Here is a 23,920-nt window from a genome sequence, read left to right as displayed (position 1 = left end):
CCTGATGACCCTTGTAAATAGTCCAAGAAAAAACACCAGCAGCAGAGGGTGGTCATGCAACATTAAACTGGATGTGATCCATCATTCTTTTTCATCACAAGATAAAGAATAACATAGATGGCTTTCCCCCTTGTTATTATTTTTAACGTGTTTTCTATTCCTTCCTTCTATTGCTCCTTAATAATTCAGGACTTTTGGAGTTTTGTAATACTTTCCATGCTGCTTCTGCACAGAGGCTGTTTAAAGTTTCTTTGCACATAAATGCAGCTAAAGCTGCTCAGTGTCCTTGGGGCCATTTTCAAAGGCAGATCCAGGTACTGCAGTTAAATAATCCATGTCTAAAGTATTGGAAGAACAGGTCTTGTAGTTTTGGGGAGAGAATACATTTTCCAAACCATCTTAAAACCCTACTTGGTTTGTCATCTGTGAAGACAAGCTAGGTTTGGTGTCTTCAGTTCCAGCCACCTATATGATCAATTTAGACTCACCTTCCATCATTAGCCATGATTCCAGCCCATCCTGAGTTCCTCTATCACATGAGACTGCTGACACTGAGAAGAGCTTTAAATACAATGCAGTGGCGATGCTTCAGTTTAGCAGTAGTGTGTAATAAATTACCACAAACATCACCTTTAACTAATGCAAGGACAGGGACCATTTATGTATAATCTCCTCTGGTGCTATTGAAGGAATAAACCTGCCAAACAACAGAAACAAGCGTGGCTAAGCAAAATGTGCCACCATCCCATTAATCACACTTAGCATCAGAGGACGTGTGGCGATGACAGAGCTTACGGTAACCGCAAAGTGATACTCAAGTAAAACAAGAATTCAGCAAGTCCCACGATGCTTCATTTACAAACAAAATGCTCCTCAGCAGCTCTGCGATCAAAACTCTCTCACTGTGCTGAAGGAGCAACTTCTGTTTAATTCATTAAAGATATGGTATCAATAACACTTTCTCGAGGAACACTGTACTGTTAGTACACTTAAAAGTATTTCTCTTTAATACCAACCACTGTTTAATAATATAAAAACATTTACTGGCTAATAGGTAATATTTTAATCTCAGTTCTGAAGAGGATAAACTGATAAATTAGACTAATTTTAGTTTTAAAAAACAAACAAACAACCAACCTTATCAAAAATATACTCATTTGTTCTTAGTTGAGCCTTTAATGTTTTGGAGTGCTAACATGATACATCAGTGATCATTATGTGTTCTTAGATACCTAGATATTTTATTTTATGGGTCTTTAATTTTGTGATTAAAAAAACGGGACGTTTTCTGGAAATGTAAATGTATGTAAATCTGAATATAAATCAGAATTAAAAATTCAATTTAAACCCAAGTTAGGGTTATTATTTAATTGCTGAGTCAGCATTCACACTATTGCCATTTATTATTGGAAACTTTATTCTCCATATGTTGATCTGTATGCTTGCCTGAAGACAAACATTCACCTACTGAGGACTAGCAGTTCTTTCTTTTCCAATTTAATCACTAATAATAAAAAAGAAATTATTCATAAATTATGTACCACTAAAACAAAGCCCTGCTCAACTATTATTGTTATTATTAACCTGCTGATCATTTTCTTGATTAATCGATTCATTGTTTGGTCTATCAAATGTTCGGAAAAGAAATTCAGATCACAACTTCTTACAGTCTAAGATGACCTTTTTAAATAGCTTGAATTGTCTTACCAACAGAAAGATACACAGATATTCTCTTTGATATCACAGCCAAAGAAGAAGACAAAGAAAAGCAGCATATTGTAATATTCCAGAAGCTGGTACCAGATAATTTCTGGTATCATATTTGTTTGAAATACATGAACAATTAACTTATCATCAAATGGTTGGTGATTAATTGACTGGTTAATCAAATATAATTGTTTCATTTCATCAAATGAATTTCATCAAATTATGATGCCTCAAAATTGCCACTATAATTTACTAAAATACATAAATACAATGTGGTATAAGTATAAGATTAAGTTCAAAACACACAGACATTCAGTTTATAATTATTTATGACAAAGAAAAGAAGCAAATGTTCACATTTGAGAGGCTGAAACCACCTGTTAAATAAAATGACTCAAACAAGACCTTAACCTTGACCTTGTTTCAACTCTGTGCTACAAACAGTCACTGTATCAAGTGCAAACTTTTCTCTCATCAAATGCAGAGAAACTGTCTTCACTATGGGAATTTCTGCAAGTATGGAACAGCTCCAGCCCCAGTGTAGCCAGAATGCCAATTTCAATTAAAATTCATGTCCAAGCCCTTTTATTATGTAAATAAAAGGACAGATTTCAGGAGGCATCATGGGCGCTCACTGCCAGACAAGCTGTCCACACAGTGGGGTGGAAATCAGAAATCCAAATCAAACAACTTAATCTTTCCTCTCCCTGGTTGTCTTGTTCCCATCAGGAGTCCCGACTCCCAGCAGCGGCAGCAGCCATGTGAGAGGTCCCATCAGCAAGCAGAGGATGCCCACATCCAGCTAAAGCCGAGCAGCCCCTTTCCCCTCCCTCCTTCCCTCCCTCCTTACCTCCTTCTCTCCCTCCGTCCCTCCCTCCCGTGCCCTTCCTTCTTCCCACATGAGGACGAGAAGATGACTATCACCAGCCGGCAGTCCTTCAACGTCCTGACGGTCATTTTCCTCCTGCTGTCCACTGCAGGTCTGTAAAGTTTCTTATCAGTGAATCTGCCTGTCTAGCCCTCAGTCTCCATTCACTCAGGGCCTGTTGATTTAGGCATGTTGGGAGCAGTTTCTAAAAACTCAGAATGCTTCAAAATGTGGGTCTCAGCCCTTTACTGGGTGAGCAAGGGCTGAACTAAATACAGGAAGCAACCCCAAAAGACACAGTTTTATGAATAGAAGCAGATAGATGTTGACATGTGATGGCCAGACGTTAAGTCAGAGACACTTAACATCAAGTGACTCGGAAACATTTACTGCCAAAAAGAAAAAGTGTACTTAGGGAAAAGCTCTGAACCAAGGGGTGCTCTCTGAATGAGGCCTTGCAGCTTGGAACTGTAAAGAGAGCACATTATAACCCCAAAAGGTACAAACAGAACAACCAAGCTAACACATACAGTATCTCTAAAATATGAACTATACATTATTCACAAGGGAAAAGATGCCAGCTCAAGTTTAAAAATGACAAAAAGGCAAGAGGAGGATGGCGTGTTAGTGTAGCAGGTTGGATCCAACAGTAAACCCATAATAACCAGAAGAGTGAGAGTGTGAACAATGTTAATTGTAACACAAAAATACTGTATGCACTCAAACCCAGAGGACCTCGATCTCTTTTCAAACTACTCCAAATGACTCTTATGTAACTATGGTTCTGTGAATTCTGGGTGACAGCCAGAGACGAGATGTAATACCTGGATTTCTACCATCTTCGGTGGCCAGTAACAATGAAATATAATACTCCAAAATGCACAGAGTTGACTTGACTTGTACTTTGGAGGTATTGAGTGCAAGGCTACATTACAGATTTCTGGCTGATTAAAAAGCTCCTGTTGCAATAAACATGATAAAACTGATTCTAGTTTATAGTCTAAGTGTAAAAACGACTCTCCGTCCAACCTCCACACTCAAAAAATTGGATTTATCATTGTACAGAAATTAATTTATTAATAATAAATCACAAAGTATTTTAAAATAGTTGATGGTTTGTTGTCGTATTTTCATTCAGGTGATATTGATAGTGGGGATATTACTAACAACTACCTAATATCAATTAATCTTATTATTTAATCTTATAATAATATAATAAAATGTTCAACAATAGTGAAAATAATCGTCTAAATTTCTTAGAGGCAAAAGAGACCAATAGTCCAAAACCCAAACATATTAAATTTTTAATGATAATAGAGAAAAGCAGCAAAGTTGATGGTCTTCAGTACTTTTGTGTCTTGTTGCTCCATTTCCTCATCCATTTTTCAGGTATTACAATAACAGAAAAAAGGTACACAAAAGTCCATTGTACTTGGCAAACAAAAAGGAATTGGAAATTAATTTTACAGCTTACCAAAATCCAACTGAATGAGTCCATCGTGAGTCAGTATCTCTTATCTTGTAATTGAATGTAACACAGACACAGAGCAGTTTTTTCTTCCTCCATGTTTCAGAAAAATGTCAACAAACTGTATGTGTGATGGAAGCTATAAATAAATAAATATGATGTGTGAGCACTGACTGATGTTCAGATGTTGCTTGTTGTTGGCTGCAGTGAGGGAGCCATAGCTGTTTTCAGACCGCAGGTTGTAAACAAATTGTAATGCAAGAGCCAAGCTGTTAACTGTATCCTAAATTTCAAGAGGTGTTAATGAAATTAAGCAGGTGGGTGTGTTTACAGCTGCCTCGTTTCCAGAACCAGCTGTTGTTCATTTGAGAAGCCAGAGACTTCCCCTGAGCTCCTCTCTTTCAAAACCGTTAAGTCGTGCATCGTTAGAGGACTTTATGGTCCACTTCCAACGCCGAGGGCCTCCGCTTCCTTATTGCCAGTTCACTTACGTGCGACTGCTGACCCATCCTTTCATATGAGGATATTTCAAATATAAATAACTTGAGCTAATTGCAGAGCCATTTCACTGATTCGCCGACTTGTACGGTGAATGTAAAGGTCAAATGAAGAGTTTCTTCCGCTATAAGCCATCCTTGACTTCTAATCCTTCCATGTCCTTCAGTGCTGCTTCATTTTACACCCTCCTCTACTTAAATTACGATTGTGGAAGGGACAATAACTAGCCACACCAAGCTCATTATAACCTGAAAGAGCTTGCGCCTTTCAAATGCTGATCTGTCCCCGTCTGAGATTACTGAAAGACTTCTATCACCCTGCAGCATAAGTGGACCTTGAAACAAATCCCAGCAGCGGCACTGCCAGATTTTTAGGCTTCACTGATGAAAGGAAATGCATAAGACAAGGACAAATCAGTTACAGTATTACAAATATGAGTGCACTTCACATGAAGTGGCATAATTTTAAATATGCTCTGCCTGAGAATGATCAAACAAAAATAAATCAAAGAGGATCATTTATTACAGATTAAGCAAATGACGCACATAAATAGAGCCAGACTGATACATCAGCATGTCTAATACTATCTGCTGATTTTAGGTAAGCCCCGAATATCGTATTTCTGTGTATGTCAGCCAACAAGTAGCATTACTGAATGGGATGGCCTCTATATGGGATGATTACACTCTGGCTGTGTTTTGGGGCATTTTAGGATCTCGGTGTGTTCAACTGATTTACTTACTTACTAACTTGTTTTATTCATTAGGTTGTGTTAAGTCGTTGTTTAGGTTATTTGTATAATACAATCTTTTGCCTGATTATTTTAGAAATTTGATTTGAGTTTTATATTTGCTTTCTGATTAGTGGCATATTTTGTGTTATATGTCTTATGCTGTTTCTCTTGTAACTCATTACTGCTGCTAATCTTAGCCAGGACACCTGAAGAGACTTTCGATTTCAAAAAGGGTTTTCCTAGTTAAATAAAATTAAAGAAAATATAAAGTATGGGAAAACAGACAGCAACAGTCATGTGGGGTTTTACATGTAAGTTTGTTTGTGTATGTCAGTCTGTGCATGAGTGAGTAAATGAGTGAGTAAACGTGTGTACACATATTTTGAGCAGGACAAGGTTATAAAGTTTCTTTTCGTGCAGGTGCCACAGTGTATACTACACACTCTCTGTCTCCGGGCAAACTGCAACATTCAGTCTTATTACTGGCAATAGAAATAAAAAGGATGCTAAGAAGCTGACAATGATTAGATATGAGGCTGTTGAAAAAGTCAGTATATCCTGGCCTCAGTCCTGTAAACTGACACCTATTATGTCTGGTTTATTTCTCCGACAGATCAGTAATTTATCATTATCAGATGGAGTCTCGGCTGCTTCTGAAGTAAATTTCTGTGATTTAATTTTCAAGCAAAACCTTATTGGTTTCCAAATTCCATAACAAATACAATATGTTTTTCCCTCTGTGACGGCAATGATGCGCTGACTGAACTTCTCCTAGAGCTGCAGGGACTTTTACAGATGACTTCAAACAGGCCACGGTGCCATTTGTACAACATATCTTTGCATTGCTCCATAATGAACTCTACACTCTGCAATCCCATGTAATTCCAGCTGCCAAGAAATAATATACTTTTTTTTAGGGTGATTTAGGGCTCAGGAGACTGGTGTAGCCCAGTTTCTTTCATTTGAGTTTATTTTTTATAGTCATGTGCAGAAAAATCTTTCATCCTTTTTGGTCCTTCCCTGACCTTAACCAAAATCACCATCTAGGGAATTGTAATATAATTTTGCCACACTACTTCTGTGTCTGGGCTGATGGAAAAAAAACAAATACCTGAGCATATTTAGTGTTTCCATCCAGAAACACTGACAGTCGTAATTTTGCATATTATGGTCTAATAAATGAGATGTATTTTGGGTTGTTGTGTTCCTTCAAGAATAAAGGTGACAGAGCTTTTGCCATCAGGGCCTGTAACATGATGTCTCATATTTTTGCTGGTACACTGTGTTTGTTTTCTGTTCCTAGTCCTACACCGTTATTATTACTTGGACTCTCTTTCTAAGGCATCCAAAGAAAACAAAGCAAAAAAAAAAGCATTCAGTACTTTGTTTTTGTGGTTCGGCTGCTGTAGGTTAAAGGGTGTTTCCTTGTGAGCTGTTTTCCATCAATATTTCTAATAAAGAAGTTGGGAAACAAACACAAAGTCTGCCTAAAAGGTCACGGACCACATGTCTTTATCTCCTGCAGTACCAAAATACATCCCTCCTGACAACTTCTGAATGGATTTTACATTTATCTCTGTCTTCCCCAACACAACAGCCCTCTCAGCTCATTACCGGGTGTGTGAACCCTACTCTGACCACAAGGGGCGTTACCACTTTGGCTTCCACTGCCCACGCCTCTCCGACAACAAGACCTACATGTTCTGCTGCCACCACAACAACACCGCCTTCAAGTACTGCTGCAACGAGACCGAGTTCCAGATAGTCATGCAGATCAACCTCACCACCACCTCAGACGGATATGCACACAAGTGAGTAACAATATACTGTAATTTGTCACAATTTGACCCCATTACACCGTGTGTCTGCTCCGTCGGGTATCACTTTTGTCTTATTAGTCCCATTTTAGTTTTTATTTCTGGGTTTAGTTTGATTTTTGTGTAGTTTTGGAAAATGACTGAAATGTCATTATTACCTAAAACACCACTTTCCTTTCTCAAGCAGCACAAGGTGTAGAAAAATAGAAAAATTTGTTTTTCAAAATGGCCATGTGCATCAGTGTTTTAAAGCGATAGTCCAACTTATTTGATGCTGGGTTGTATGAGGTTCTTATCCATGGTGGGTGTATGACCTGCAGTAGATTCAGGTCAGCACACTGCCAGTTTGGAGAAGCAGCCAGGAGTACTGGCACAGAAGCAAAGCATTGTACTGCTGTGGATTAGGACAGCAGAAAAAACTGATTTTAAACACCTGAAAACATGTCCAACATCAGTTTAAGTGTAACCCATATTTTCAGCATTTTCACCCCCTTATCTTGCCATCAAACAGCCTCTCATGACAAAACACCTGATCTGCAGTGTGACAATGTGGTGCAAGTGCACTTATGTGTAGGAATACGAATGTTCAACTTTTGAGAAAGCCAAAGGAAGGGGCTGTTTTTTAAATGAAACTGAAAAAAATCTAACAATTTCTTAAATGAGAGTTTGCTCGTGTTCCTTGTCTTACATTGAATATCTGTGGCTGTTGGGTTGCTGGTTGGACAACACAAGACTGATGATCTGGGGTTGTAGGAGATAGCCATGAGAATTTGTCTCTATTTTCTGATGTTTTACATACCAAATGATTAATTGAGATTATACAGTAACTGGCAGATTATTTATTTGCAGGGGTACAGATCTTTATTATTATAGTTGCAAACCAAATTGAATTAAATTTTTCGAGGTCATCTAAATGTATTATGTAGCAAATTTCCCTGAGATGGGATAAAAAAAAACCTAATAAGCATGTCATCATTACAATAATCCTTTGGGGGGGGGGGGGGGGGGGGAGACACTTCCACACCAAAAGCTAATCATTGCTTGTTTGGGACATATTGGAAATTTCCACCAAATTACACTGAAATCTTTTGTGTAGTTTCTGAGATATTCTGCTAAAAACACTAACAGGACTGAAACCTAAGCTCTATGTTGGAGGTAATTAAGAGAAAAATGGGCTGTTTTTTTGCAAGCAGCTTTGGTAGAAGAAGCAGCTTCACAGAGGTGACATTTCCTCAGATCAGATGAAAACAGCCAGTTATATTCTGCTGACTCACAAAAGGCTCACTCCCTCGACAACATCGCACTCATTGACACTACTTACCTCTTACTCAGAGGCTACGTTGACATTGATCTACACCTACAAAACCACCACAGAGAGAAACAGACGCTGAAAGCATTTGCTGTTGTGAGTGGAACGCCTCCACGTGATAGCTCACTAAGGCAGGTGTTTAAGTGTTGGCTATTTTATCAGATACCTTCACTGTATCATAGAAATTCATATGATAAATTGTAGTGCGCTTGTCTACTACTATCAATAGCAAACTATAACTACATTTGGCAAAAAATGTCAACATACTGTCCCACAGGACACAATTTAAGAAGGTTTAAGCCCAGTGAAGGACACGGAAAAAATGAGCCTCTTGTTCTGTGGGAGCTCTCAGTGGGAGGTTTGGGTGACAAAACCACAGCTCTCTGTGCTAATGCCCTCCCAGCTTGCCTCTGTCTAGGATCCAGCCAGTCATGATATGTCATTTTAGTGTCAGATGGACTGTTGAGCCACAATGAAAGAGTGGCTCAACAGTCCATCTGACACTAACATGGAAGATAAGACTGCGGGTTTGATATTTACCACTGGCCAAGTGAGTTAAACTGGCCATTATTCTGCTCCCTACTCACAGTGTACAGTGAAAATGGTACTGTAGTTGCTGCAGTCGAAGTAAAACCAAAGGTGATTGGACTGTGTGGGTTTTACAGGTCAATGCATTGTACCATATAGCTCTCTGTACAGTTACATAGTAGGTGAAATGGTGCAGAATTGAAATAGATTCAGAGTGGAAGAGGAAGAGTCAGCTGAGACCAAACTTTTAAATAAACATGAAAAGGTAAAAGCCTTTGACAGATAATCAATTCCAGCTGCTTCCCTTCTCTGAGAAAGCTGTGTTAAATATTGAATAACATTTGTTTTAGTTGTGTGGTCATGTTCGATCCAAGGACTGTGGAAAGCCTGTTACCCCCTGAAATCACCTTGGTATACATAAACGTACAAACCAAATTATAGGTAAATGTCTTTGAACCAGACGTGAGGAAAGGAAAAATGCAGTTAAGGATACTTTTAAAGTTGAGTACAGTGCAGTGTCTCCCACACACTGAGGATTAACTTGAGGGGGGGCTGATACAGCATGTGATCAATGTGCATACAGAGACTCATGTAGTTTGGAGAGGGGGAGTGGAACAGTTCATTTTCTGCTGCTATAATTTACAGATACCCCCTAAATCCCTCACAGGCATTGGTGGACGCTAGCTAGGTAGCTGCCCATAGAGAAGCCTCTAAAGTGAGATACTGAAATAAGTTGGAACCATAGAGATAGCTGTAGCCTCTGAGACGTTACCCATAGGTTTCTGAGGAGTGGTTTTGAAGCTGAGATCGGGCTGCTCTGCCGTCACCATCTTGGCAGTGCCTGACTCCACCTAACTCCCGGCTAATAGAAAGACAGGCAAAGAGGTGAGGCGTGTGTGGAGCCGAGACTTTGGTGCATGCCGGTTTGTTGCAAGTATACTCTCACCCACCTGTCAGTCAAAGCAACATGCCCTCAGTAAAGCATAATTTTAATCCTTAATAAGGATTATATAAGAATTCAACCACCATACAGTTGTCATGAAGGAGGAAATTAGCTATAGAGACCAAAAGTGTTTGTACCTGGCTGTAAACATGTTGGGCATTTTAAAATGTCTATGGGGATTGACTTGTTTTGGAGCTAGTTTCAAGTGGCCATTTGAAGAACCGCAGTTTTTTGCACTTCTGTGTTGGCTTCATTTTTCAGCCCTGGAGGTTGCTGCATGGTTGAAACCGAGGGATTTTATCTACCTGGTCGGGCCACCCCAAGTAGAGCCTATGTATGAGAAATGTTGAAGTGATGATATTCATCTGCCTCAGAGCTCATCCGAGCAGCTCAGATGTTCATTTTAAGAACATTTATTCAGATAAATATCCTCAAGATCACATCATTTTCACACAGAAATGGAACCACTTGATTTACCGAACTAGAAGCCCTTGGATATCATTTTTTGTAAGGGCTTTAATCAATGCAGTCAAATTGCAAAGTGTGCTGAAATGACATAAAGGATTGGTTTCCCTCCAGATAAATCAATTTTGAAGTAATATTCTGTGTCATCGCTGTCTCTCAGAGTCAAAATAATATATTTTCATTCTGAATAGCATCCAGATAGGACTGAATCACTTTCAGCACCATATACACAGAAATCTCATACCCAGAAATATTTAGTAGCTCTGTTTTGGCAAATGCTGCCTCTCAAACTTCTGAGGAAGCTATTTTCTAATGCTATTTCTGCTCATTTACCTTGTTGTACTTTATGGATGTGGGCGGACAAAGAAAGTACAAATGTGCCCCACATAAACCCAGTTGGATCATGTAATTCATGGAGAAAATGTATGAGAGATGAAAACAAGTAACACAGATTTTCAGAGGCACGAAGAAGACGCCAAAATGAGATGGATTAAAAAGTCTCTTGTGCTAATGAAATTTTTTGTCCAACTTAAGAAGCAAGTATTAAAAAAGCGGCAAATATAACAGATGGAAGTTTGTTTAATTTATTTATGGTTTTTATCAAAGGAGGATTTGATGAACATTTTGGTCTTGCCACATGAAGGGCAAACATTCACACCTGGCAGCTCTATCACAGCTACTGGGAATTAAAGACCCAGCTTAAGGGTATCTGGATGGTAGCTCAGAGCATGTGAGGAGTGTTTATCATTGTCTTTCTCAGATTACACTGTGCTAATACTCTCCGTCTGTCTCCTGCAGTAATTATACAGCCCTGATCGGCGTGTGGATCTATGGCTTCTTTGTCATGGTGCTGCTGGCGCTAGACTTTCTCTACTACTCTGCCATAAACTATGAGCTGTGCCGGGTCTACCTGGAGAAATGGGGTCTGGGAGGACGGTGGCTGAAGAAGGCTCGGAGTCAGTGGCACAGGTCCATGCCAGAAGAGAGTGAAGCCCAGGCTCAAGCCCAGCCCATGGTCCCCAGCCACTACCAGCCCCGACACAGCCTCCGAGGAGAGAGCCACAGCCCTACGCTCCTGCCCTACAACACATCCACTGCATGGTGAGTCACTGTCGGTCACGTGACGACTGCCAACGTGCAGTTCGGTATGCATGTCTACTGGGAAGCTGCAAGAATCAGCAAATAGTGAACTAGGATTTGCGTCGCAGATCTCCGTCACAGAGATGTCTCAAGGGAAGAGTGTGCAAATAGTAATTTATGCATAACAGAAAGGTAATGACACATAAAATACAATTAACCAAAGACACGGTAAAGACGACGGCTAGCAGACAGCTAGCCAACCGTGGTGGCACCCACCTGTAACACCCTCAATCATGCATAACTTTAAGCCTAGATAAGATTTAAAACGGGTGAGTTATGCAAAAGCTCACCCCTCCGTCCAGCTGTCACGGAGAAGGAAATAAGCTATAGAGACAAAAAAAAAAACAATTTTTTTGTACCAGACTGTAAACACGTTTATTTCTGCTGTGAAGTTGGACATTCTCACGTTTGGAGCCAGCCTCAATCAGCTAATCGAGGTCCTGTTTTTGGCACTTCAGTGTTGGCTTCATTTTTCAGCCCTGGAGTACGTGAGATATGACAACTTTGTAGTGCCATCAATGAGAGCCATGGCTAATGCTAACATCCACAAAACATTTATGTAATCCAAATCATCTTACAATAAAAGTGACTGAGTGGCTGAGTCTGAGGCACCACTGCATCAAAACCAGTTGTGGTAGAAATTCTCTGTTACTAAGTAAATTTAAAATAAAAAAACGAAGTTAAACCACAAAGATATTAGTGTGAAAATATACTTAAAGTTAAACAAAAGTTAAAGTAGTCAGGGATAATGGCTCATTTCAGAATCATATACATTATATTATTGGAATATTATTATCAGTGTGTTTATGTGTACCGCACTTTAATCTTGCAGCTGTTACATGTGGAGTTTATCTAAATTACTTTAAGTCTTATCTTAACCTACAGTATAATAATCCATCCATGTTTGTTATTCATCTGAATCTGCAAAGCAGCTGGTAAGTAAAGTTATCAATTAGATGTAGTGGTTTAAAAAGTACAATATTTGCCTCTGAGATGTAGCAGGGTACCTGAAAACTGTACTAAAGTACATTACCTGAGTACATGTTCCAGTCATTTTCCACCACTGGTCAAAATACATTAAATGTATAGCGTTCATACCCATCAATAAAGCGCACAGAAATATGCTGATTTCTGTGGAATTTCTTTCAGAGCTCCAACACAGAAGTTTAGAAAAACTGAAGACCTCCAAAACTTGATTACATTACATGTATCACAAAATATCATTTGTTCTGCTGTGCTTAGCATAATACAGTGCAGAGACTATTGCTGTTGTTTGGAAAAGGAACTAATCAAAAAGATTCCTAGAAACAAATCCACATTCCCTTTCAGAGATGTTCACTTCTTTTTAACATCATTTCTTTTTGTGCATCATTTTGTTGTCTGTCTGTTTCTCTTTGTACTCTCTGTTTTGTGAGTGCTACATGGCAGGGAAACAAATTAGAGCATTTCTAGCATACTTTGCCCTCGCCAACAGGGAGGAAGCTCAAACATGAGGCTCCTCATTTACTTCAGTTCCTCATTAAGAGTGTAGCGTGCACACACAGAAGCACATACACACCATTCCTGCCAAACAATGATATTGATATCTCTGTTCCGCAGCAACTCATTATTAAAGAATTTGATCATTTCAACACATGGTTTCCTCCTGACTAAGGAATACTGACTTAATCAATATTTTAAGAGACCTTCCGTCCACTAATGGATAATTTTCTGCAAAGCATCTGATCTGTATTTGTGCTGAACTCTGTCTCAGCATAAATCTCTTTTTAAAAGAGAAATTTTCTTTGTTATAAGTCTGACTGGCTCATTAGGGAGCTGTCATTATTAATGAGTTGAACAGAACATAATAATATGAGAGCTTCATTGTCCACCACGGGCCCTTAACTCATATTTAACCTGAATGATTTGACTCAGAGTCGCATTAGAAACCCGTCATGGGGTTTCTGTGGCAAAACACCATCTGCTGTCCTTTCAGTTTATCTTTTATTACCTTTGAGAGCAGTCACAGGAGTCTCAGGATGTGTTAGGCTGCGCGTGACTGTTGTTAAAACACACAAGATGATTTACAATGCCAGGAGTGAACTATAACATACAGCAGCCACAGGGAACCTTTCTTCTTTTGGCAGACATTGTTCAGACTTTCATAATAATGCTACACAATCATAGAGCACAGTCTGAACAAACGCACATCTTTGAGCAGTCAATTTTTCATTCAGTTCTCAGTCTCAGACACTGTGCACCCTATCTGTCTGGCTGAGGCTCTGGGTCTCTTCCTAGAGGTAGACAACTCTCTTGGGTCATGATAATTTAATGTGGACAGAGGTTTGACAAATGGCTTTGAGAAGCAGTGTGGACAGTGGGAGCCATAGACAGAGGAGCTGGGGTGCTACAGAGGGATACTGGGACCACTCTGGTGGGAACATGGTTAATTAAGACTGGACATATCTATGGAGCCTCCTCATTAGACATGAAGTCAGTTCAGTGGGATAAAGCTCATCAATCCTAGACTGGCAAGGTTGACCTGTACTGGAAGCTCTCCAGCTTTAAACTACACAATGTCTATAAGAAGGTGTTTGAATCTTCACTACAGTACTCATTGTCAAAGTGGGCCTTAGAAAATGAGAGCATACAAAGTCCATGGTAATTGATGCAGATAATAAGTGACAGAAACTGCTTTAGGATGGATGGCGATTTGGAATAATCATGTGCAATATCATTCGCTATAAAAGAAAGTATGTAACCTTTTTAATAAACAGGACATCATTTACAAGGAGCTAAAAATATTCTTGGATAATCATTCACATAAAAAAAAAAAAAATGACATATGCTGGGAGCTAAATTCAGTCACAAGCAGTTTCTAGGGCAAGATCAGAATAGCCTGTTTGCCATTTCACACAGTGAAGAACTTCTCACAATCCAGATAATGCGTACACTTTTTCTTTGATGTGTAACCATGTTATGGGATACTACTGTCTGTACGCCAGAGCTGATGTTGCCCACACAGTGCGTCATCAGATGGCCCATGGTTTATTTGCAGGGGTACAGATCTTTATCCCCAGAGAGGATGCAGGGTAATGGCTCAGAAAACTGGGTTCATTTAGTTGAACATCTGCTGTCCAAATGTAAACAAGCAGAGATGGGGTCAAGTCCCACAACTGGTGCAGCAGCATCTAAAAACAACCCAGTCACACAGCAACTCAGGAATCCAGTATAAATGGTTACCAGTGCAGCAGAGCATTCCTGACAAGCAAGTCAAAGTATCGTTTCTCCACATGCACAGATCTGTTTCTTCAGAAAAAGTGCAGCTTGCCATTCAGCGTGTGGGAAAACTGTTTACCATATCGCTATGTGAGCTGGCTGGTATGTACTGCTGCAGATCTGCTGGGGGTTCAGTGTGGGTGGCCTGGGAAACAGTTATTACTTTATCTCTGTGGATACCCTTTATTAAAATCTCCTACTCATTTATTCACTCCTGTTTGAACAAGTAAAAGAAACTCAACTGGTGTCATTTCAACCAAATGATGTGCAATCCAGGCAAGAGAAAGGGTCTGCTGAGCCAAATATTATAGTTTATCTTGACTTCATAGAAAGAATGCATTGTTTCTTTATGAGCAAGGACTTGCCAGCAAAATGGAGTTTACTCAGAGTAGTGTTGCACTTAATGGTAGCAACAACCATGATAAAACCATGTCAATGATAAAAAAAGGCAGTTTTTCAAAAGCAGACAGTTATTTCTGAACGTCTGATTTTTTGTGACAGTATTATGGCATGGGCAAAGGCGTGGGTACAGCTAATCCCTGCAGTCAGTGCTACACAGGACCGTGAAAACAGACCTGACTCCAAGCCAGTGATTTCCAATTAGAGCTATTTGTACCCTAGGGGGTATTTCTGCAGTAGAAAGATTGTGCAGTAGCTCAGTTAATTGGAAAAAAATAGATATAACAATTTAGTAGAAATAAATGTTATCAATATATTTTTGTTTAGGCGGAAATTAACATACAAAGGTGGGATTATAAACTGGTGTGAGACTTATTTTTAGTATATTTTTGTCACAATATGAGAGTGGTATTGACCCTTTCATCTAATTTTCTACATGACTAAGCAGAGTCGAAGTATTCCTTTAAACATCCACTTTGAAATCCATTCAAACTAACACATTTGGTACATGATGGGTGGTGTTAATGAAGGGGCACTGGAGTGGACCTCACAGGGCTGTGGTGGAACAAAATCTATTGGGAATCACTACACTAAGTTTATCTCATTTCCACAGAAAGAAAAAAAAAACATTTTGGCATCACAAATCTTAGCAGGGCTCTTATGTAACTCTTAAACAGCAATAAACTCAGCTGTTCCTGGAAGCTCCTGCTCTGATGCCATAAAGTACTCAGCAGCATTAAAGCCCTGATTGGTTGTCGACTTGTCGCTATTAGGACATTAAAGTTTTGGCCGGGATCCCGGTTTGTGCCAACCCAGCCCTCTTTGCCCACCAGTCCACCTCTTGCAATTAGTAGCACTTGGTAGCAGCAGCATCTTCTGAATATCTTGACACCAAGCAGCAACTTTAAAAAGGAGCTGTCTGTCACTCAGTATCTGATCTGCTGCTGTCTGTCTGCAGTCTGGCTTTTTTTGAATTAATAAAGTTTGGCTTTAGTCTGTGTTGATCAAGAGTTACTGTGCAAAAATAACTGCAATCACGATGAAAGAAATTAGCTGCTCATTCACTCGCATGGTGGTGGCAGGATTGAAAATACATGCTACAATGTTGGTTTAATGTGTGCTGAGCATAAGCCAGAGGTGTCACAGATGAAAGTGGCAGAAATTAGATGTTGAGCAACATCAAATGACACCACTGCACATCAAGCAGAACATGTCAAAGGGTCTCTTGGCAGTTCAGAAATCACTTGGCACTGAGGTTGCTGCAGCACATCATGCCAGTATCCACCCACTCACTTAAGGATGGTAGCTTACTGGGCCTTAGCCATGGATAGAGGACATGGACAAGTAATGTCACAGTGACCACATTCAGTATATACTTGACTCCCCAGGCACCTTAACACTGCCTCTTACAGTCAGGCCTTGGTGATTCAGCGCTATCACCCAGTGCCCAGTATAGTAAATGCAGTCTCCATCACTCGCTCAGTCTGTCTGTTCCATTACTTTGGTCATAGGTAGCCATCCCTAATAACAGCACTTCAACACCCCCCCGGTCTGTCTGCTGAGGAAGTGACACCCAGCCACACTTTGCTGAACTCAGGAAGTTGAAACAGCATTTCAGGTCTTTTTTTCACCTGTTTTTTTCTGTCACAGTCATCAAAGCTCATCCCTGTCTCCTGCATATTTATATCCATCTTCGGAGCTCACTGGTAGGCTTCCTGTGGTAATAATAGAATTGTACATTATGAAATTATTCCTGGCCTGCTCTGTCCACAGAGCAGCGTGCCAAGACCTTGTCCAATTAAAGCAACACTCTCCATGTGGTGTGAGTTAATTAACATCATAGATGCTACAAAGGCAGTGAGGCACAGACTTCTGCTGCAGGCTAAAGGGGACGAGCAGGGGAATAGGTTTACCTCTAGCTATAGATTTGCCACTAGCAAAAGGGGTTGCTGCAGGTTTTTTTATTTTTGGGCAATGTTTGTGATCTTTTATTACATCTGTTGTCACACTTGCATTTTAGTTATTTTCTCTAGAGTGCAATAGGATATAACCTTCAAGTCCTAAAAGCACAATGAGCACAAGCATCAGTGTCACATCACCCTGCTGATCACAAATATTCCTGTGTCCATACAAGAATGCGAAGGAAAATCAATATGGTGAGGAGGTAGAAACTTTTCCTCCCCATTAACAATCTAGTTAAAATATTTTGGACAGCAGAAACGAGTGCTGTGGATGTGATTCATAGAGGTGAGGTGGGCTTGGAGTCTTTACGAGAATTACAGACTTGTAAAATATTCCAGTAAATCCGATTGCCTTTTGAAAAGGAAAGGCTTTGTGTTTTCGGGCCTGATTTCAAGCTGATTTTAAAGCCAATGTTATAAAAAGCTCAACGTGGACCATGAAGCACAAAGCACACACGTCATGATCTGGAGATGTGTGTTGCTCTATAGTATCCAGGAGATTTTTCCCAAACGACATGTGTGGATGTTGATGACACTCTGGACTTAAAAATGGCTGGACAGGATAAAGCAATGACATAGCCTCCATTTCTTGTTTTCATTCTGTGTAATTCATTTTGTATGAGATGTGAATAATTATTTAAAATATCCATGTATGCATGTGATCCTAAAGTGTTTCTTCTTCACTTGCTCAGTTGTCAAACGTTTTTATTACATTGTGTGGCCTTCATCAGTGGATGGAGTATGTGTCAGCTGCTATTGAGATGATTTAGTTATTATTAGGGCTGCAACTAACAATTATTTTCATTACTGGTTATTCTGCTGATTCTCTGTTGATTAATATTTTACTTGTTTAGTCTGTAAGGTATTGATAAATGCACATCATGATTTTTCAGAGTTCAAAGTGATGTCTTCAATTTCTTTTTTTTTTTTTTGTTTGACCTAAAGTCAAAAACTCAAATATATTTAGTTTACCATAATATAACACTGATAAAAACTAGAACCATCAAATTTGGGGTATTATGTATGTGTCTTAGATTTTGTCTCCCTCCCATTCGATGCTGGCATCTGTTTTGGTCTGGTGTTCACAGACAGCTGAGGCCATGTGTATAAAACAGAAGTATTTATACACATTCTTTTTGTCAATATTAAAAGACTGTGCATACAAATGGGTCTGTTTGATGGATCTCAAGCCCCATTTCAAGTCTGAGTTAGCCATTAGTGAATGTAAACAGATTTCACCACTCACCTTCATTTCATCTCCACCTTGCCAAAGAACACTGTGTTCATGTGGCCTGAGGTTTGTGCCCAGTCTCAGAGTTTTTTTTGAAATGAACACTTTAATAGTTTTGTGTGGAAAATGATGGATATTCATTCAGTCTCTCAGTTGAGGATCTGTTTCACCGATGTAGAAAAAAAAAAAGAGAGAAACCAGACCAAAACCGGTCCCAGCATCTGAAGCCAAAGACCACCCATGATCAGAGAGGGATTTACAATCTCCACCCCCATGTATGACCGGGGCGCCTCCTGGCTTGTCCTTGGTTTGAATCGGGCCAGAGGCATTTGACACATCTCTCTCTCTCTCTTCCCCGTTTTTTGTTTTTCCTTCATCTCTCCACCATTGCTTTGAAATAAAGATGTAGTCAAAAGCTTCTCAAAAAGGAGGAAAGTAGACTTTGTTATAAAAAACATTTTTGTCCAACTGCTATTTATATGTATCTTGATGCTCAATTTCTTGTTTTTCTTCAGAGTGATGCTGCGAGTGGACAAACAGAAGAGTAGCAACACCTTGTTCCCTTATGTGGCGCAGAAGAGATGCCCCGCAGACGCCCCTCTCTGGACCACAGATACAAAGACTACTAGTGGGCTAGCCATACTGTAGTAGTAGTAGAAGTGACTACTGTCCCTTTCTAATGAGCACAAAACACCCGTGGACTGACAGAAGCAGGCTGACATGGCATTTAGGAACCCAGCTGAACAAAGTTTGCAAGACACACAGAGGGCAGTATTGCTGCTGCCACAGCGGAGGAGCCACAGACCCCATTCAGCTGCTCAGAGGAGTTCAGTGATCCCCTGAAATGGCTGCCGAGGCCTGGAGCATCCCAAACAAATCCGAGCTGAACTGGATAAACTGTACTCGCAAGCGAGGAGGCTTGCCTGTTTTGGAAAAAAAAAAAGAGGGGAAAAAAAAAAGCTTCTTTCTAGATATAAAATGTTTATTTACACTGCTGTGTCAGTTTGTGTTAAGTAGCAGTTAGACACAGTTGTGGGTTTATCTATTTGGTGATTTATTTATGTGAACTAGTCAGAGAAATATATGAGTGGTTAACATTCGGAACATGTTACAGCTTAGGTTGATGCTGAGCATCTCACTTAGAGTAGAAAGATTGTTACTTACTAAAACCAGACACAAAATGTCTCTGCAGCCATGTTGAAAGACAGTATCTTGTATGAAATGTGTTAGGTTTCCTTTCTGCAAAACAATGTCTCTATATTGTAACGTGTCTGAGAAGGACTTAACGCCATACAGTTAAACTGCTGTAGATCTAAAGGTTTTACATTGGGTCATCAAGATATTTCTTTGGTGTACCGACGTGAGGAAAAGGATCCTGAGTGTGAATAATCTCACCCAAAACGCTAAAGGGGACCTATTATGCTTTTCTTCATTTTCTGTCATATACATATATATAAAATGTTACAATGCTCACAATAAATGTGGCCAAAGTTTCACATAGAGGTGAACATACGCAAAAGTAATCCCTGTGAGACAAAAGCTCAGGCATCAGACTGCTCCGAACGCCAAGTTTCCGACTGTTTTTTCTACTTATGTGACGAGCTGACAGATTTCTTCAGTCATCCGCTCCAAGCACGGCTCTTTCTCCCCCAACAGACTACTTGAGTAGTATTATAGTATTATATATTTACATATGTAGTATTATCGTATTATACAATCTACTTGAGTAGATTATTTGTGTACTGTCCTCCAGCACACAAATAATCGACGGTGCAGCTTTACTATACAGTTGTTTGGTGACAGCCGAGTAACATTTTACTAGCAAAGTTAGCTTTTGTATTTCCCGACAGCAGACGTTTTCCACTTCAGTCAGCATTTTAACACATTTCCCACGTGCGCTACTATTAACAGAGTTATATCTAGAAAAACTTTTATAAAGGGATTGTGATTGAAAGACTAAATCCACCATTATGTCAAACAAGCAAGTAATGGGTGGAATATTTACTGAACAGAGACGTCCTGCTGTAATCTTTGCTGCATATTTCCCTGCTGTCCACTCTCATATTCTGGATCAGCGCGAATGTAAACGTAGAAGTTGCCATTTCCAACCAATTCCATCACTTAGTTTTAGTCACTAGTTACTTTGTTTTAAAGTTTGCTTTCAGGACCGCCACACCAGTGAGAGGATGACGCGGTGCTGACAAGTCCTGGGTGCACTGCCTCTTGGCAGGTTTCTGGATGTTCGGCCAATCAGAAGGAAGTGGGCTGTTAAGGAGGCCTGAGTTAATATTGCCTGTATCAATCAGAGGTTCAACTGAGGGGCTGCGAAACAGCTGAGATAAAGCTGGACTTTTTTTGAACTATGAATCATGCAAAGCTCTAGTGGAGTCTAGAGAACTGAAAATGAGCATAATTGGTCTCCTTTAATGAGAGTCAGGGATGCCTTCAAAACAGTAAATTGGTTCCTGCCAAGTTAAACATAATTGTAACCCTTTGCTATGAGCCTACGACCCCATTTGAGACCATGATATATGAAGTTCGTACGTGACAGCTGCCTCGTAAACTCATCTCCTCAATTGTTTGCCCTCCCTCATGACCAGAGCTGCCTGAAAGACAGGTCCATTAGCAATATGATGCAAATGAATATCCATTAGGTTCCTTTACAAGGAGCATTCTACATCCCACATTGCTAATAGACAATTGTAAACAATAACAGAAAATGTAAAGAAATCCATTAGAATCCCCTTCACTGTCAGCAATAATGTACAGTAGCTTAATAAGAAGGATGACATGGTTTGTAAAAGTCAGAGAGGCTGGCCAGATGAGCACTGTGTAATCACTGAGGTGCATTTGGCTTACATTTAAAATGAAGATGAAGTCAATGAAATATACAGTAGTTCTGGATGATGGACTCATGTTGAAAAAGGTCTGTGTCAGCTATGTAAAGAGAAAAGTGAAAATGATGATCACTTTTTAAAATACAAGCTTCTACTCCAGAGCTGCAACTAATGCTTACTTATAGATTAATCAGTCAATTGTTCTCTCAGTTAATCAATTAATCATGTGATCTATAAAATCTCAGAAAACAGTAAAAACTGCCTGTTATGCTTTCCAACAGCCAGAGATCAAGTACTCAACAGTCAGTCCCCTATCACATAAAATAAAGAAAAGCATAATTGTCACATTTGGATCCAGAAAATGGAAAAATTACTAAAATGATTTTTACTAATGATCAAAATAAAATCCTCTAGGGCTGCATCTAAAGATTCATTTCATTATTGATTAATCTGCCAAATATTTTCTCTATTGTTGTCTGGTCTATGAAGTGTAAGAAAATACTGAAAAATCCCTGCAACAGCTGATGTCTTCAGCTGATTATTTTTGTCCGACAAATAGTCCAGTCTCCGAAGATATTCAATTAACTGTCACACTGGACAAAGAAAAGCAGCAAATCACACAGAGGGTAGAGTACAAGAGGGCTGTCTGTCCCCATCTTGCATGTGTAACTGGTAATCTGACAGCCGCCGAGCCTGAACACGCACAGGATCTCTAGTGCACGTGCACGTTGCAACGTCCTCGTCAAAAGCGAACAGGAAAAAACACTAATCATGAGACTGCTTAGGGCGGACTCGAGGTGCTGAACTTGGTCTTGCCATCATATTTATCCTCTCTGTTTCATGAAGTTTAAGTGGACCCCAGTCAAGTGCCGTGAGTGGGGCCTGTTGGGCATCATCCTCAGTTATCAGTAATAATATTCACATTTGCTGAGTCGGTAGAGCGAGTTAATTCTCATTTCCATGGCTAAAGTTTAATTGCGTGAGTGTCCCAGAAGGCTCATGCCATCGCTTTCAGGGGCAGAGAAACAGGATGTGTCCAAGTGAAATAATTGGCCCAGAGATCAGCTGTAGTTCTAAATTACACTCGTCTGCTCTCTCTCTCTGTAGCTGCCTCCCTATTCCCAGAGTGTGAACAGCAGCAGCAGCAAACAGAAGACAAGTTTGTAACAGGTGCAGCAGCAAAGGGTTTTTAATTAGTCCCCTATGCTGGAAAACTAGGAAAAATCTGATATGTTAGAGAATATGTCTCTTTTCAGGGCTCTCTGCTGTGTGTTTGGACCTGTAATAAGGAAAAGGAGGTATTTTCTTATCACCAATAAAGTAACAATCACACCCAGGGAAAAAGCAGTAGCAGGGTCAAAAAGGATTCCCACACATATGAGGAATCTTCCTCCCCCCCCCCAGTTTCTTAAAATGTTACAACTTGGTTTTGTGATGTTTTCTGTTTTGTTGAAAACAGTCTTGACTCTGGCCTGATGTGATGTGGTACTGTAAATCGTATCAGCTCACCCCTCTTCCCAAATAAATAAAAAACAAAACAAAAAACAAAACAAAAAAAACAAAAACAAAAAAAAAAAAATTAAAAAGGATGGGAAGAAGGGAGCACACATCTGTTTCAGTCTCTACAGGTTGTCATGGTAACAGTTGCCTTACAGTTGAATACCCACCTGTACACAGAAGCTTTGTAGTGGTTGATACCTCACTTTTTGGGTGTGGTGGTGGTGGTGGTGATAATGTGCACCACGTTCTGTCTATGTATTTATTACTAGATAGAATGTTCAGTACCGTTTTCAGTTGGATTGTTATTGCACTTGTTGACTTTGTATTGTCACAACAGGGAAAAAATAAAGTTTTATCTTTTCCAGTGTGTTTAAATCCCTCTGTGTCAAGTGCTCTTTGGAAAAAGAAACCTCTTTATTTCATTAATCCTTTACGTCTGTAAATGTTATTAAAATTGAAATGGAGTGCAAAAATTTGGTTAGAAATAGTTTACCTCCTATAAAGATATATAATTAAAACTTAATTTTTTTTACCCTTCTATTTCTCTTTCAGTTCCTATTTCTATTTTTACACTCCTTAGTTTTCCTATTTTTTGGGGTCCTCGGCACACATTTCCTGTTTTTTCGAATGCTTATATGACAGTGAGACGGCTGTGTGACAAAGGTTAACAAAAGCACCATCCATCCATTCTGCCAGCTGAAATAACAAGTGTCATTAACATATTTTATTCTAGATAGCTAGCCATCAAATTATCACTAGTTCCGTGAGTTGGTTGAAAAACACAGTGTCTGACTGTCTAATTATTAAATGAGAAAGCTTATAAACAGGTCTTAAATATGCATAGTGACTAGTAACTTCCCCAACTTCAACAGAGTGGACATCGGTACTATGAAGCAGGATTCGGGGTGAGTGGGGTAACTTCAGATTTTATCTTCTTTTATCCTGACAGAGTTCCTGACAGTGCTTTTAATCTTACTGAATCACTTCGTCACGACATAAAAACCCTCTGATGTCTTTAATTAGAAAAAATTATCCACACTCTTAAATATTTTCTATGATTATAAATGAACATTTCAGTCAGATTGACCTCATCAGACATTAAGTACTTTTCTTCTCTCCTCTTCTCTCTACTTTGGCAGCAGCAACAGTCTGACATTACAAAATAGACAAACAAGTGAAAATACTCACTCAGTAAGAAACTTCATTTAAATTCCTGTAATTACTTAAAGAATATGATTAGCCTAAGTTTAATAATTGG

The 23,920-nt window shown here is 39.5% G+C and overlaps 1 protein-coding gene across 2 annotated transcripts in view; it reads left to right on the top strand.

Annotated features, from left to right (window-relative positions):
• shisal1b (shisa like 1b) overlaps positions 1-22,748 on the top strand; it is a 42,016-nt gene extending 19,268 nt beyond the window's left edge. Inside the window, exons 2-5 of one of the 2 annotated variants that reach the window (XM_071493753.1) lie at positions 2,437-2,687; positions 6,872-7,085; positions 11,135-11,437; positions 18,841-22,748. In XM_071493753.1, the coding sequence (XP_071349854.1) occupies positions 2,621-2,687; positions 6,872-7,085; positions 11,135-11,437; position 18,841 (585 nt within the window). In that variant the 5' untranslated portion in view covers positions 2,437-2,620 and the 3' untranslated portion in view covers positions 18,842-22,748. Of the gene's footprint in view, positions 1-2,436; positions 2,688-6,871; positions 7,086-11,134; positions 11,442-18,840 lie in introns of those variants that run through there. The other variant, XM_071493761.1, reaches the window with a different exon arrangement.
• The last annotated feature ends 1,172 nt before the right edge of the window (positions 22,749-23,920 follow it).

Source organism: Trachinotus anak, unplaced genomic scaffold, assembly GCF_046630095.1.
Source record: "Trachinotus anak isolate AG129_WGS33_773 ecotype Australia unplaced genomic scaffold, CSIRO_AGI_Tana_v1 ptg000002l, whole genome shotgun sequence".
NCBI classification, from domain to species: Eukaryota; Metazoa; Chordata; class Actinopteri; order Carangiformes; family Carangidae; genus Trachinotus; species Trachinotus anak.
Note: the sequence above shows the minus strand (reverse complement) of the source record. Positions and strands in the feature narration are given on the sequence as shown.